Source organism: Phaenicophaeus curvirostris, chromosome 23 (assembly GCF_032191515.1).
Source record: "Phaenicophaeus curvirostris isolate KB17595 chromosome 23, BPBGC_Pcur_1.0, whole genome shotgun sequence".
In the NCBI taxonomy this organism is placed as follows: Eukaryota; Metazoa; Chordata; class Aves; order Cuculiformes; family Cuculidae; genus Phaenicophaeus; species Phaenicophaeus curvirostris.
In genome coordinates, this window is record NC_091414.1 from 4,463,597 (window position 1) to 4,478,181 (window position 14,585).

At 50.1% G+C, this 14,585-nt stretch overlaps 1 protein-coding gene across 1 annotated transcript in view; it reads right to left on the bottom strand.

Annotated features, from left to right (window-relative positions):
* Positions 1-1,835: 1,835 nt before the first annotated feature.
* The window catches only part of MAN1C1 (mannosidase alpha class 1C member 1), a 72,575-nt gene continuing 59,825 nt past the window's right edge, over positions 1,836-14,585 (bottom strand). Inside the window, exons 7-12 of the mRNA XM_069875252.1 lie at positions 13,997-14,090; positions 9,835-9,950; positions 9,434-9,653; positions 7,244-7,416; positions 5,517-5,632; positions 1,836-4,712 (exon numbers count right to left, since the gene is read on the bottom strand). Of these exons, the coding sequence (XP_069731353.1) occupies positions 4,595-4,712; positions 5,517-5,632; positions 7,244-7,416; positions 9,434-9,653; positions 9,835-9,950; positions 13,997-14,090 (837 nt within the window). The 3' untranslated portion in view covers positions 1,836-4,594. The remainder of the gene's footprint in view (positions 4,713-5,516; positions 5,633-7,243; positions 7,417-9,433; positions 9,654-9,834; positions 9,951-13,996; positions 14,091-14,585) is intronic.

The window sequence follows — 14,585 nt, forward strand, 5'->3', positions numbered from 1 at the left end:
AACCACCTCCCTGGGCAGCCTCTGCCAGTGCCCAATGACCCTTTCCGTGAAAAATTTCTTCCTAATGTCCAGCCTGAACCTCCCCTGGTGGAGCTTGAGGCCATTCCCTCTCGTCCTGTCCCCTGTCCCTTGGGAGAAGAGCCCAGCTCCCTCCTCTCCACAACCTCCCTTCAGGGAGTTGGAGAGAGCAATGAGGTCTCCCCTCAGCCTCCTCTTCTCCAGGCTAAACACCCCCAGCTCTCTCAGCTGCTCCTCGTAATCCTTGTTATCCAGCCCCTTCCCCAGCTCTGTTGCTCTTCTCTGGACTCGCTCCAGAGCCTCAACATCCTTCTTGTGGTGAGGGGCCCAGAACTGACCCCAGGATTCGAGGAGCGGTCTCACCAGTGCCGAGTCCAGAGGGAGAAGAACCTCCCTGGACCTGCTGGCCACGCCGTTTCTGATACAATTATACAGGGTGGGTAAAAGGGAAGAGGGGAGAAATCCCAGAGCCCGCTTCCGCACCCAGAGATCCCAGCACCCAGGGCTCTGCTCCAGCAGAGCATCCAGCCGTGGTCAAGATGTGCAGAGCAGCGAGGTAAGAGCAGCAGCATTTCCAGACACCAGTGGGGCAAATATTTCCATCGCATGCATTGCCGAAAGACATCACAAGCCCAGCCGGGGAACAGGGCCAGCCCTTGGAATAAAGCCAAACCTTCTTTCCTCTTGCTAAACACGTGCCCGCTAAACTCTATGCCTGTGATTAATCCGCTGGCCTCAGGGGCTGCACTCCAGGTGTCTGAGCACAGCCAGAAGGGTTTGCAGAATTGTGGCCTGCAGGAATGGAAATTTTGGGGCATGGCTGTTTGCAACACAAACTCCTGGTAAGCAAGAACAAGCTTTGCATCCGCAGGCACGCTGGGCAACTAAAACCCCTCCCTGTTTGCCGCGCAGCTGCTGAACTGCGGGGAGGCAGCAGCTCTCCCCGTTAGCATGTGACTTCGCTAACGCCGTTCTGGCTCACTTGTGTGGAAGAGAAAACAAGAGCAGAGTTTTAATATATCACCAAGGATATGCTCCTAAAGGAACCAGAACCATGCTGTTTATTTGTCTCTTCCAACCTAGTTATTCTATGATTCTATGATTTTGGGGGTTTAAATTTTGCCAGGCGATGTTTTTTGAGTTACTCCAAAACCAGCATATCTTTATTTATGGAATTCCTTTAATCCATTATAAAAATCCTCTGAGCTAAACCAGCTTCCCGGTACCCAAATCTCTTGGATAACACAACTCACTCCCAAGATGTTTATTTACCAATAACCATTCCTCCAGGGCAAGCTTACCAGCCAGTATCATTATCCGTGGCATAATGCTAAGTCCCCATCTGACAACCCTATTCCTCTTGGGGAATTACAAAGGCGTGAAGGTAGAAACACATTTTTTTGTTTTCACAACTCGCTCCAAGCAACTTTGTCTTCCTGAGTCACTGAATGAGCCGTTTATCCAGAGAGCACCACAAGAATGAACAATATGTTCCATCAGCCAGGGCTGGGCAGCTCTGCAGTGACCAGAGGAGGGAGAAAGGATGCTGATCCCAAATCCAACCTGGGGTAGGAACCGTGCAGCAGGTACTCACGGAGCGGTGTGCGAGCATCTGCGATAGTCCCGCTCGGAGTCACAGAGGATGCCGGGGCTGGATGTGTGGAGGAATCCATCTTTCCCGTTCTTTTTCTTCTGTTACTTCATTCCAGGAACACTTCACACCGCAGAGCAAGCTTGGCCAGGGATTATTTATTTTCTGCTAGAAAAATAAGACATTTAGGAGAACTCCTGCTACCCCACATCAGGTGGTGAACGATTAATCCAAGGGAGCGGGTGCAGATGGGGATTGCTGCCCATTGACCAGCGAGATTACTCTGGAAATCAACATCTATTGTGAAATAGTCTTGAAATCAACCACTATTGTCACCTCCTTATTCCGAGCATGATGTAACTGGGCTGTGACAGATGGCTTTGGAAAGGATCAACCCAAACAGGCTTTTTATTTTACAAGACTTTTATTCTGTTTCACAGATTTGACTATTACAGCAGTGAATTATTACAAGTGACTCATAACATTTAGTTTCAAATCAAAGTAGAAAAACACAAAACCGATAAAGGGAAGTTAAATGAGATGTGATGTGTGTTAAATGTGTTCTAAGAGCACAGAAAAACTATATAAAAATACATTAGGATCACGGATCTTGCAGACAGACTTTGATTTAGTTATGATTTTGACACCACAGAATTGCAGAATGGTTGAGGCTGGCAGGGACCTCTGGGGTCCATCTGGTCCAAGGCCCCTGTTCACACAGGGCCACCCAGAGCCGGCTGCCCAGGACTGTGTCCAGGCACCTTCTGAGGATCTCCAGGGATGGAGACCCCACAGGCTCCCTGTGCCAGTGCTTGGTCACCCTCAGAGTGAAAAAGTGCTTCCTCATGTTCAGAGGGACCCTCCCACATCCCAGTTGGTGCCCACTGCCTCTGGTCCCATCACTGGGCACTACTGGCAAGAATCACAGAATCAATGAGGTTGGAAAGACCTCTAAGCTCATCCAGTCCAACAGTCAGGTCAACCCTACTGTCTCTACTAAATCAAATCCTGAAGTGCCATGGCTACACGCTTCAGGGACCCCTCCAGAGATGGAGACTCCACCAGTGCCCTGGGAAAGAGCCTGGCTCTGTGCTCTTGGCACCCTCCCTTCGGGTATTTCTATATCTTAATAAGATCCTCCCTGAGCCCTCCTTTCTCCAGGTTAAGCAGTCCCAGCTCTCTCAGCCTTTCCTCGCAGGAGACATGTTCCAACCCTCTGATAACCTCCATGGCCCTTTGTTGGCATCTGTCCAGTCTATCCCTGTCTCTCTTGTACAGAGGAGCCCAGAACTGAACCCCCAGCGCTCTCACCGTGGCCTCACCACTGCTGAGCTGGGGAGCAGGATCACCCTGCTCGCCCTGCTGGCAATCTGGTGTCTGATGCAGCTCAGCAGCAAGGAGAGCTCCCTCAGCTCTTGTGGCTGTGTCCCTTCAAGGCCCAGCGACTTGTGTACGTCCAACTTGTTTGAGTATTTGCTGACCTGATCTCTTCCACCAAGGGTGCATCTTCCTGGTCCGTAGAACTTGGGATTCCTGAAGGCCGGTCTTGCTAATAAAGACTGGGGCAAAGGTCACATTTCGCTTTTCAACCTCTTCCATGTCCTGTGTAACCAGGTCCCTGTGTTGTTGAGCAGTGGGCCCACATTCTCCTGGTCTTCCTCACTGAAGCCCTTCTCATTGTCTTTGACATTCCTGGCTGATTTCAATTCCATTTGGGCTTTAGCTTTCCTAACATCAGCCTTGGATGCTCGGACAATGTTTCTGCAGAACTCCCAGGTTGCCCATCCTTGCCTCCACCCTCTGGGAGCTTCCTTTTTGTGTTTGAGTTTGGCTAGGAGTTCTCTGTTCATCCACACGGGCCTCCTGGCATTTCTACCTAACTTGCTGCTCATTGGAATGGAACTCACTTGAGCCTGGATGATAGGATTCTTCAATATTAACTGGCTTTCTCAGGCCCCTCTTCCTTCCAGGGTCTTATCCTCTTCCAAGCAGGTCTTTGAAGAAGCCAACGTCTGCTTTCCTGAAGTCCAGGGTTGTGAACTTGCTCTTCACCCTCCCTATTGCCCTCAGGATCCTGAACTCCGCTATCTCACAGTTGCTGCAGCCAAAGCTGACTTTGATCTTTGCATTCCCAACAAGCCCCTCCTTGTTAATGAGCATGAGGTCCACCAGAGCACCTTTCTTTGTTGGCTCCTCTGAAGGAACCTCCTGGATTGCTTGTGTCCTGCTATGTTGTCCCTCCAGGAGATACCAGGGTGGCTGAAGTCCCCCACGAGGACCAGGGCCCGCAAATCCAAACCTGAAGCTGCTCTTGCCTAGAGGGTTTGATCCACTTGTTCTTCCTGGTCAGGTGGCCTATGGTGGACACCCACTACAATGTCCCCTTTAGGTGTCCTCTCTTCAATCCTGATCAATAACCTCTTGGTCAGCTCCTTGTTCATCCCAGAAAGAGCTCCACGCACCCCAGCTGCTCCCTCACATCAAGGGCAACTCCCCTTCCTTGTTCTCCTGTCCTTCCTCGTTCTCCTATCCTGTCCTTCCTGAAGAACCTGGAAATCCCACCACCTAGAAAGCACAGTATAGTGAAAATATAAACCCAAATGAATATAAAAGGCAAAAATGAAACAGAAAACCAAAAGGAAGATGTGTGTGTGTGTGTGAAGTCTATTTTATGGCGAACTTCCAGTCCTTTGGCCACTATAAAGCAAAGTCAGTGGATTTCATATAAATTCTCTGTATAAAGGAATGTCTATGAACTGTGTACAGTATGGCCCATAATAAACATCTCATCATCAGGCTAAAAGAGCTCCTCACAGAGGAAAAGAAGGTGCTTATGTCACGGTTCCATCTCCCCGGTATAATACTGTCCGGAATTGGACTAGTGCCCCGAAATACCGTTTTAGGAACGACAGGAATTCCTTTAATGGAAAGGAAATGCAGTAACCAGCCAAGGCTGCAGATGCAGGGTGCTGGGCAGAGGCCTTGCTACTGCACGCTTGCTCGAAAGTCCGTGTGGTTGACTGGCAGGGGATGAGCCTCCGTGTTGAAGACCCAGTCGTCCAGGGACAGCACGTCATCTTCACAGAACAGAAGATAGAGGTACCTGGAGCCAGAGGGCAGGGGCGGGGAGAAAACGGACACAAACGGTGATTAAAGGCAACTCAAGAATCATAGAATCATAGAATAACCAGGTTGGAAGAGACCCACTGGATCATCGAGTCCAACCATTCCCATCAATCACTAACCCATGTCCCTCAGCGCCTCGTCCACCCATCCCTTAAACCCCTCCAGGGAAGGGGACTCAACCCCCTCCCTGGGCAGCCTCTGCCAGGGACCAATGACCCTTTCTGTGAAGAATTTTTTCCTAAGGGGGATTTCAAGGGGGATTCCAAGCAAGCACAAGCAAGCGCTGTCAGCAGGACTGTGGTGAGGGCTGCCTTTGGCCTTAGATGCCGTGGTTTATGGTGAGACATTGCGCTCAGCCACCCCACAGACATCAGCTCACGCTACCGGCAAAGGCAGATCTGCTGCAAGAGGCAGCAAATTCAGGCTGTAGCCATCACAGCCTCCCCTGCACGCCGGACACTAACCCAGCAGAGGAGACAGCTGCCTCTTAAACCAACAGGTAAATCCAAGGGAGCTCAGCAGTCATAGATTTCCACTCAGAGCAGCTTTAGAGAGCAGGAAGAGTCCTTTAAATCCAGCACATGAGCAGAAACCTTGAGTGCCAAGCAGCACTGGTTCTACAGGAGGAAACCATCAAAGCTTTGCAGCACCCATTCCCCCACCCAGGCTTCCCGACAGAGGATAAAACTTCCCCCTCGTTATCAGACACTCATTAAGCAGACAAGGGTTGACTGTGCAGGGATTACGATGCCCTGAAAGGCCTCTGTGACACCAGACTTACTTCAGAGTCTCTGCGAGGAAAAAACTCTGTTGCATGTTGTCATGGGTTGGGGTTGTGGTGTAAACATCTCGGATGCCAGAAAAGCCAGCTTCTACTCTACAATATTTTTCCAGGGCCTGAGAAAGGAAAAGAAATCTCAGTAGCACAGAGTAGCATGGAGTAACTCATTAATCATCATCAGTTGAATTACAAGCCAGCTTTACAAATCAAACTCCAGGTTTAAAGTAGATTCTGTCTCTCACTGAACATGGGGTGATTACTCTAGGCTCCAGGAATAAAGCTGGTTCTAATGAAATGGCAAGAGAAACATAAACCACCTAATTTAGTTGATTTGATTGACCTTGACGTTACACATATAGCAAAAACCTCATCTCAAGTGGCAACTTCAGCTGCTTGCAGAGCGTCTCATCCAGGGCAGTGACAGCTCTGCCACTGAAAAGCAGCCCCTGCTCGGACCCAGGGCCGCAGCCAAGAACTAGGAAGAGGTGAGGTTTTTGTGGGAAGAAAGGCAGGTTTGCTGATTTTCCCTGGCCAACTACAAACCCGTGGTTCTGAGCAGGCCAGGCATTTCAAATAGAAGGTTGACTCCTTTCTGCAGAGAGCTGTCACGTTAATAGCAGGTTTCGCTGTCTGCAGCACTCCTCTTCATAAACCTCCGCTGCTTTGACTGATTTCAGCACAGCCCCAAAGGGCAACGTTTACAACGATCAACGGAGACACCACACTAAATTAGAATCATGGAATGGTTTGGGTTGGAAGGGACCTCAAAGCCCATCCAGTTCCAATTTTCCCCCCAAGGACACCTCCCGTTGCTTGCTCAAAGTGTTATCCAACCTGGCCTTGAACCCCTCCAGGGATCGGGCAGCCACCACTGCTCTGGGCAACCTGTTCCAGTGCCTCCCCACCCTCATAGTGAAGAAATTCCTTAGTCTAGCCTAAATCTGCCCCTCTCCAGTTTATAGCCACTGCCCCTCATCCTGTCACCACAAGCCTTTGTAAACAGTCCCTCCCCAGCTTTCTTGCAGCCCCTTCAGGTACTGGAAGGTCATTATAAGGTCTCCTTGAAGCCTTCTCTTCTCTAGGCTGAACAACCCCAACTCTCTCAGCCTGTCCTCAGATGGGAGGTGCTCCAGCCCTCAGATCATCTTTGTAGCCTCCTCTGGACCCGTTCCAACAGCTCCATCTGCTTCTTACGTTGAAGATTTCAGAACAGGACACAATCCTCCAGATGAGGTCTCAAAAGAGAGGAATAAAGGGGCAGAATCACCTCCCTCAACCTGCTGGCCACCCTTCTCTTGATGCAGCCCAGGACATGGTTGGCCTTCTGGGCTGCAAGCGCACATGGGAATGGTTGGACTCGATGATCCAGTGGGTCTTTTCCAGCCTGGTGATTCTATGATTCTATGATTTCCGGCTCGTTCTCGTGGCAGTTGTGGTAATACGGTGTGTGCGCTGTTGCGGTCTCAGCCCTTGCTCTGGTGTGCGTGCATCATCCCCCACGTTTCCCTCCTGTCCATAGTCCACATCAAAAGCCCCATTATCTGCTGTGGAGAGACACCTGAGAAGGTGTGGGCAAGGAGGGGGTTGGTTTCCTACCCTGTTGCTAACGTGCCTTAGTGTCTAACACAGTTTAAAACATTTCAGCTCTTTTTATTGACCGAAGGAAAAATTCCTGTAAGAATCCAGCAGACCGTTAAGAGTTATTACCGTGAATTTTCCAGCCATACCTTTACGACCTCCCAGCCCCACTCTCTGTACTTGGGATCGTGCGTCAGCCGCCACATGTACATGTAGCTTTCCACCACCTCTGGACGCAGGATGTAGTAGCGCTCGCTGAGTCTGGTTGCCATGGCTTCAGTTCCAGCATCAAAGCGAAAGGCTTCAGGGCCCAGTTTGGTATCTAGACAAAATCACACACACGCAGCGATCAGTTTGAGGAGAAAGCCAGTAAACAGACCGCCCTGGTGCTTTTATGTTGCTTAGGCTTTCAATATTTACCTAACGCTTGCATGAACTCAGGTGAATAGGTCAGTCTTGCCCCTGTGTCGGATCAACCTCCCCGCTGATGCCCAACAGGGGCAGCTCCGCAGTGCGTGAGCCGTGGCCACTCGAGCAGCTGCTCATTCTGTGGTATCTAGGTGAGGATCGAGGGTTTCTGAGGGACTGGGACCAGATCTGAGTGTGGGGAGGGCAGGCACAAACCTCCCCACTTTGCAAACCATCCCAGCACTTTGCTAGCCTGGTGTTCGCTCCTAGGAATTTCACTGCCCCTGTCATAAAGCCTCCAAGAGAAAACACACTCAAAGGAAGACGTAGCCACGCAGCTGCCCCTGTCATCGCTGCGATACTAATACAGGCAGGGATTTGTTTTGCAATTATCAACCCACCAGACTGAGCCATTTTGCCTCCACGGCAGCAGGGAGGCTGTAAGAAGTGGTACCTGTGACTTGCGATCACTCTTCTGCCTTTCCTTCTGGCCCACCAGAGCCTCTTTGAAATGAAGATGTCAGGGTGATGGGGGAGGCTTAATCGATTCCCCTGGTAGTTTATAAATGAAGCATCAAGAGTACCTTGGTCCTTGAGTGCCTCTTTTATGAGAATCTCAATTTTGCAAGCATTAGCTAGCACTCAGATCCCTGCTTTAACACCAACCCTGTCCCTACTCCCTAAACAGAGAAAATGGGCACAGATGTTGCTTGTGATCACGCTGCAGTGTCTCTCGTGCTGCACCCATGTGTCTATCACAAGGCCGTGTGTCAGGGAGTCATTTAATGTCTCTAAACCTTTCACACATCTTCCCTGGGCCCTCCTGTCTGCGTGGGGATGTGACAGTGTTCGCTGGCTGGGCTGTTTGCTGAGAGCCAGGCTGACACGCACAGACATCCTCTGCAAAACAATGAGCTTGCTGAAACGACAGCCGGCTCGCTACCGTCCTTTCTATGCTGCTGGATCCTGGTGAAGGTAAAAATTGGCTCCAGGCACTCACAGCTAGAGGGTTATTAGTTCAGGTGGCTTGCTTTTAGTTCTCTAAGTGCTGGGGAGGGGTAAAAAAGAGTTATTTGCAAACACAATTTCAGGTTAGCCTGAAGTTTATTGGGCAAACACACTGCCAACATGGGCTTGCTGGTGTGGTGGGAAACAATCCTCGGGAACAGTTACTGCAGACAGACCTGTGCTTGACAAGGTCCTGGAAAGCAGACTGCTGCTCCGCTGCCTGCAGTCTCAGAAGAGCTATAGAGGTTTCTACAAAGAAAGGAGCACGGTCCAATGCCCGTTTCTCTCACTGAACGCCCCGCAGGCAGAGAACTCACCCAGTCTCTTGTTCATCACCAGTCACTGCCCTCCCAAGGCACCGGCTGATGAGCACTCTGGCTGGTGAAACAGATTTTAATGGACTCGTGAAACAAAAAGGCTTAGCCAGCCTCTGCGTAGGAGCCTCAGGAGAGGCTGAGCAGGTTCATTTTTCTGGCTCCCACCAGCAGCTGTAGGTGGCCAAACCTCTCCTGTTGAGCTTCTCAACTGCTCTACCCTCTATGTGGGACACCCTGCAATTAATCACTGTTAATCTCCTCGTCTTGCTTGCAAAGGGATGTGGAAGGGCAGACTCAAACTGTAGCCCTGTTGGGAGAAGGCTGGTGCTGCCACGGGGAGGCAGGACTAGGATTCATGTCCGGGTTCACTCCCCAACTCTGCCACGGGAGCCCACATCTGCCTGTCCCTCTGCTCCAGCTGTTTGCTACGTAAAACACACCTTCCTCTTCCAGATATCCCAGAAAGACAAGTGAAAACCATAACGCAGGGATGCAGATGCTGCTGAAACACAAAATACCTCCTACAAACCCCTGCCCCACAAAGCTGAGTCTCCTAAGGCCGTAGCCCACCCATTACGAATGGTTCCTAGCCAGCTCCAGGTTTACCTGAGCGTGTGTAAGACTCGTGACACGTATTCGTTATTTCTGCAGCGAGGTTCACGTAATGTTGCTTCTTCTCTTCTCCGGCGTGTTCTGCTCCCAGAGCGATCATGCCCCCAGAGAAGCAAGCCAAGTGGCCCATTTTGTGATCCAAGATGCCACCCCTCCATTCAGCAATGTAGGTCAATCCTCCAGCAGACTTCTTGACCAAATGCTTTTCTATTGCCTAAACGGATGAAAAATCAGGATTTTTGGTGGACAGGAAGTATAACTAACTTACTAGGATACTCAGTGGACAAGAGTGAATCCTGAGGAAACCCAAAGATCTAAGAGATTTTTGCCCGAAACATCCAGATGAACAACGTCCCCCACAAAAAAAAAGTCCAGAGCAGCGACCTGCTCCTTACCTCTAGTGCATCGTCGTACATCTTTTTAGCTTCAGAGTCTTTCTTGTCTGACATCAGCCACGATTTGATGAGATATTCATAAAAGCTGTCCCCAAGCCCCCCGATGGAGACGTGGTCTGTAGTGGGAAAGCCAGAAAAGAACTTCAGGTTCATGACAGACACCGAGCAGCTGCTTTACAAAGAGGAAACAACCATGTCCTATTTAATGCCCTTGTTCTCTCTCGTCCCTTTTCCCAGTTTCCTGGGGAGAGCTTGCAGCGTTTCTTTTTCAAAGGGGAAGAAAGGTGGAGAGTGCAATCAGAAGAAAAATGTTCTGTCACTTGACAAAGCATCAGTATCCCTTACCTAAACTATTCCGAGGTCTTATTTTGCAGCGGTTATTTATACCGCAACTTGAAGATGCTTCCTGTTTATGAAGCAATCATCACAAATGCCTCATAAACCCAAAGCCATGGCAGGTATTGATAGATCTCTAACTGTATGAAGCCACTGGGTGCTGTCTCCCTGCCTCAGGAAAGGGAGAATGCCCGCTGGATCACACAGAGCTGCCAGCAAGGGGCTGCTGGAGGGACCTCTTGATCGTGCCATTTGTATTCCTGGCTCACAGTGGGAGTCTGCGCCCTGGGGAAAGCTGGGGTTGTCGGTGTATTAAAATGATAAAGTCAGGTATGAGGATGTGCGCTGAATATGTTCTTCTGCAGAAATGGGATTTTCAAGGCTCTCTGTTCAGAGTACACAACGCTGTGACCTTACGGGAGAGGAGGATGCTGAAGAATTGCAGTATGAAATGGGAATGACAGCTGTGGGTCCCTGCCCGGAGGGAACTGCTGGGTGGATTTATATCTTTAAACAACACCACAGGTGGAGAAGCAGCATTCGCTCTTTCAAGCAGCCAATTCCTCCCCTTTTTAGAAGAACAAGACAAATTACCCACCACGGACCAAACCGTCCCTGTTAATCAACAGTGTCCACCTCCGTGTCTGCACACACCCTCATTGTAAATGGAAGCTGGTGCCTCAGGGTTTTTGGAGTTAGCTCTTCATATTTCTATTTTCCCTTCCTCTGTACACATGTAAAGTCCCGAGGCTTATTCTAAATGCTAAATCCTACCAACAGAAGAGATCAACAGTCATGCATTTTCCTGACCTGAAGAGCAAATATCCCTGATACAGTGTGTCCGATGATCCATGGAATAATCCATAGCAAAACAATGAGATTAGACACATGAATTCAGCAAAAAAAGAGGACAAGCTATTTGCAAACACCGCCTGCACAGCCTGTCTTTAAAGAGATGCTCTGTGATCCTAAGTGTGTCATTCATAAAATCACCAAAGCAGGAGCTCTGGTACATAATTGCTTTCCATATGGCATCAGCTTTGCCAGCGTTTGCCTCCCAGGCACTTTGCATAAACAAATCTCTCCTTCCAGCAGGGGACCGGAATTTAATTTGCTAAAGGTAACAACTGCACTCAGGAGAGGTACAGCACTGCCTCTCCATTTAGAAGATCTGCTCATTCAGCCAGGTCAAAGATACACCTTTTAAGAAAATCACAGCAATTCCAAGGAAAAACAGCTTCCCGCAAAGAGCTGTAATGACAAGACAGAAAATGAGAGCCTGGCACTGACAGGGAACATCTCCGTGGCAGCTGCAGCTGCCTCCCTGCTTTGGTCCTCATCTATTTCCCACCAGCAGCGCCGGAGACGCCAAAGAGGCTGAGCAGCCTTTTCCCTCACTGGGATAGAGTCAGACCACAAGGTCATGTTATGAGCAACTGCCTGGGCCATGAGTTGCCCTCATGATGTGAAAGTCTAAGAGAGAGAGGTTTTCTCTGGTCCTTTTGCATAAATCAGCCCGTCCCAGAACAATCAGAGGCTGCTTCTAATGAGCTCCAAGAATCAGCAGCAGGCCCCTCCGTATGGCACTGGGGTGGGAGCGGGTCAGTACAATGAAGGAAAATTTGCAGACATAAATAGAACGTAATTAGTGGCAGAAAAGATGAGTCCTGAGCATCAAGCTGAGTCTTTTAACTGTCTGAATTAAGAGCACAGCTCTTCAGTTTCCCAAAGATTCTACAACGATCCGTTATGGCAACAGACAGACCTTCTCCTCTTGGCACCGATGAATAGGCAGAATTAATGCCTGTGTCTGGTGAAACGTTCAGTGCAGCTGCCGGATGGGAATAACCTAAAGAGAACGGACTCTCCAGGGTGCGGTAAGGGATGGGACGTTAGCTTTTCAAGTGGAACATATTGCAACAGCTCTGCAGAGACAAATGGGGAGAGAAAGCTGAACTGCTTACAGAGAGATTGCAGAACTTTGAAGATCAATTAATGGGACGGGCACAGAAGCCTGTTTTCTTGCCTCGTGGCACCAAAGGCCAGCTCTGGTTTAACTGCATGACTGCAGCCATCCAGGATCTGCTGGTGGACACCTCGTAAGCAAAGCCCTGTCGATTACCATGAGAGATGCTGAGGTGGCAGCTAACCATAGAATCACAGAATCATCAGGTTGGAAAAGACCCATCGGATCATGGAGTCCAACCATTCCCATCAATCACTAAACCATGTCCCTCAGCACCTCATCCACCTGTCCTTTTAACACCTCCAGGGAAGGTGACTCAACCACCTCCCTGGGCAGCCTCTGCCACTGCCCAATGACCCTTTCCGTGAAAAATTTTTCGTAATGTTCAGCCTGAACCTCCCCTGGTGGAGCTTGAGGCCATTCCCTCTCGTCCTGTCCCCTGTCACTTGGGAGAAGAGCCCAGCTCCCTCCTCTCCACAACCTCCTTTCAGGGAGTTGCAGAGAGCAATGAGGTCTCCCCTCAGCCTCCTCTTCTCCAGGCTAAACACCCCCAGCTCTCTCAGACGCTCCTCTTGTTCTCCAGCCCCTTCCCCAGCTCTGTTGCTCTTCTCTGGACTCGCTCCAGAGCCTCAACATCCTTCTTGTGGTGAGGGGCCCAGAACTGACCCCAGGATTCGAGGAGCGGTCTCACCAGTGCCGAGTCCAGAGGGAGAAGAACCTCCCTGGACCTCTCACTGTCTCAGATGACAGCAGCCATGCGACTGCCTGTTGTTTACAATCAGAGCTATTAATGCAGCAGTTGGAACGGTCTGGAGCCATCCAGCAGAGCAAACAGTGCAACGGGAGATGGGGACACCAGGTAATGCAATGACAGAGAAAACTGCTTGAACAATACAAATGCAATCCTCTGTCAGGCTGCAATGCATCCTCTGCAAGAGCTTCTGCAAAAACAGCCCTTTCTTCGTTTTGACACAGTAACATGAAATCCAGTGACCCTCTCCTGCCAGAACAAGCAAAACCTTAAGAGGGAGGGAAGTTGTGGTCAGAGATCGGGGGCGCAGCAGCTGAAGCAGCCTCTCATATTCCCTGCACAGGACCCACAAAAAGAGGGGCACAGTCTCTTTGAGTAAGGAAGGGGCTGTGTGTGTAAAGCAGGAAAGTAAATAATCTTTCCCTGGCTACTCTGCTTCTAATGTTTCCTTGCTCCTTTCAAGCCCTTTCTGGTTATTGCTCCTCTTTATCTGTTTTAACACCCATGTCCTCAGCGCTGGCCAGTGCCGGGTTCCCAACAGGAAAGAGAACACATCCTTGTCTCACCCTTCCTGCAGAAAATTGCATCAGCCAGAGGTGCCACGGTGACAGGTACACAACTGCACACAGAGAACGCATCCCTGATCCTTGGGGCATCTGGGACTCTCTGGGACCCTCTCCAGGAGGGTCCTTACTGCCTGTAGCACACGTGGGAATTCAATCCCACAGCACTCCTGCTCAAAGCTTTCACGTGCAGCTCCCAACCAGGTCTGCGGGCTCTGTGATGACTACAGGATGAGGTCTTAAAGAGATGTGCTGATTTCTAATATCTGTGTGATGGACCATGTACCATTATCCTCCCCTGCGCAAGAGAGGCCCTCACTCTCTCCGGAGGTGAGACATTCAGCTGGAAACAAGGCTGATGGAGTAAGTGTGCAATTACTATATTGCATCTTACAAATGGGGTTGCATTATCTAATCACATACGTAACAGGCTGCCTGACAAGACATTTCCTTGGCTTGCTGCTCTGACAGTTGCTATTGCCTCCTAAAGAATAATGGAAGAGTGAAATGCTCCAGGCAGGACTCTGAACACAGAGCGATACCTACGTTGCACCCAGTTCCCTGTCACTGGGCTGAGAAAGTTGGGATAAAGGCCCTGAGGCTTCTCAACTCTGTTCAGGACTTTGCGGATGTTCATCACCTAGAAGAGATGAGAGACAAGAACCATGTTACTGCTCTGCTGTTGGTTTTGCTCTGTCACTGAGAACTCTGTAACTCATGAGTGCTGATCCCTGGCTGAACAAGCACAGCAGCTGGGAACGCCGTGAATCACTGTGTGAGCAGAACCCAGTGACGTGGCTCTGCGAGAGAGGGCTGTGATAGAGAAACTTTGCTGCTGGACAATCTTTATGCAGCTCTGGAGGATTTTAGAAACGATACTAAAAATCCTGCCAGGCCCCAGGTCAGCAAACAGTGGAAGCAGTTTGTTACCAGTGGCCCAGGAGCAAATCTGGGGATGAGGGCGGGGAGACCCTGGCCCAGGTTGCCCAGAGCAGTGGTGGCTGCCCCATCCCTGGAGGGGTTCAAGGCCAGGTTGGATGGGGCTTGGAGCAACAGATCCAGCAGGAGGTGTCCCTGCCCATGGCAGGTGAGTTGGAACTGGATGGGCTTTAGAGTCCCTCCAACCCAAACCGTT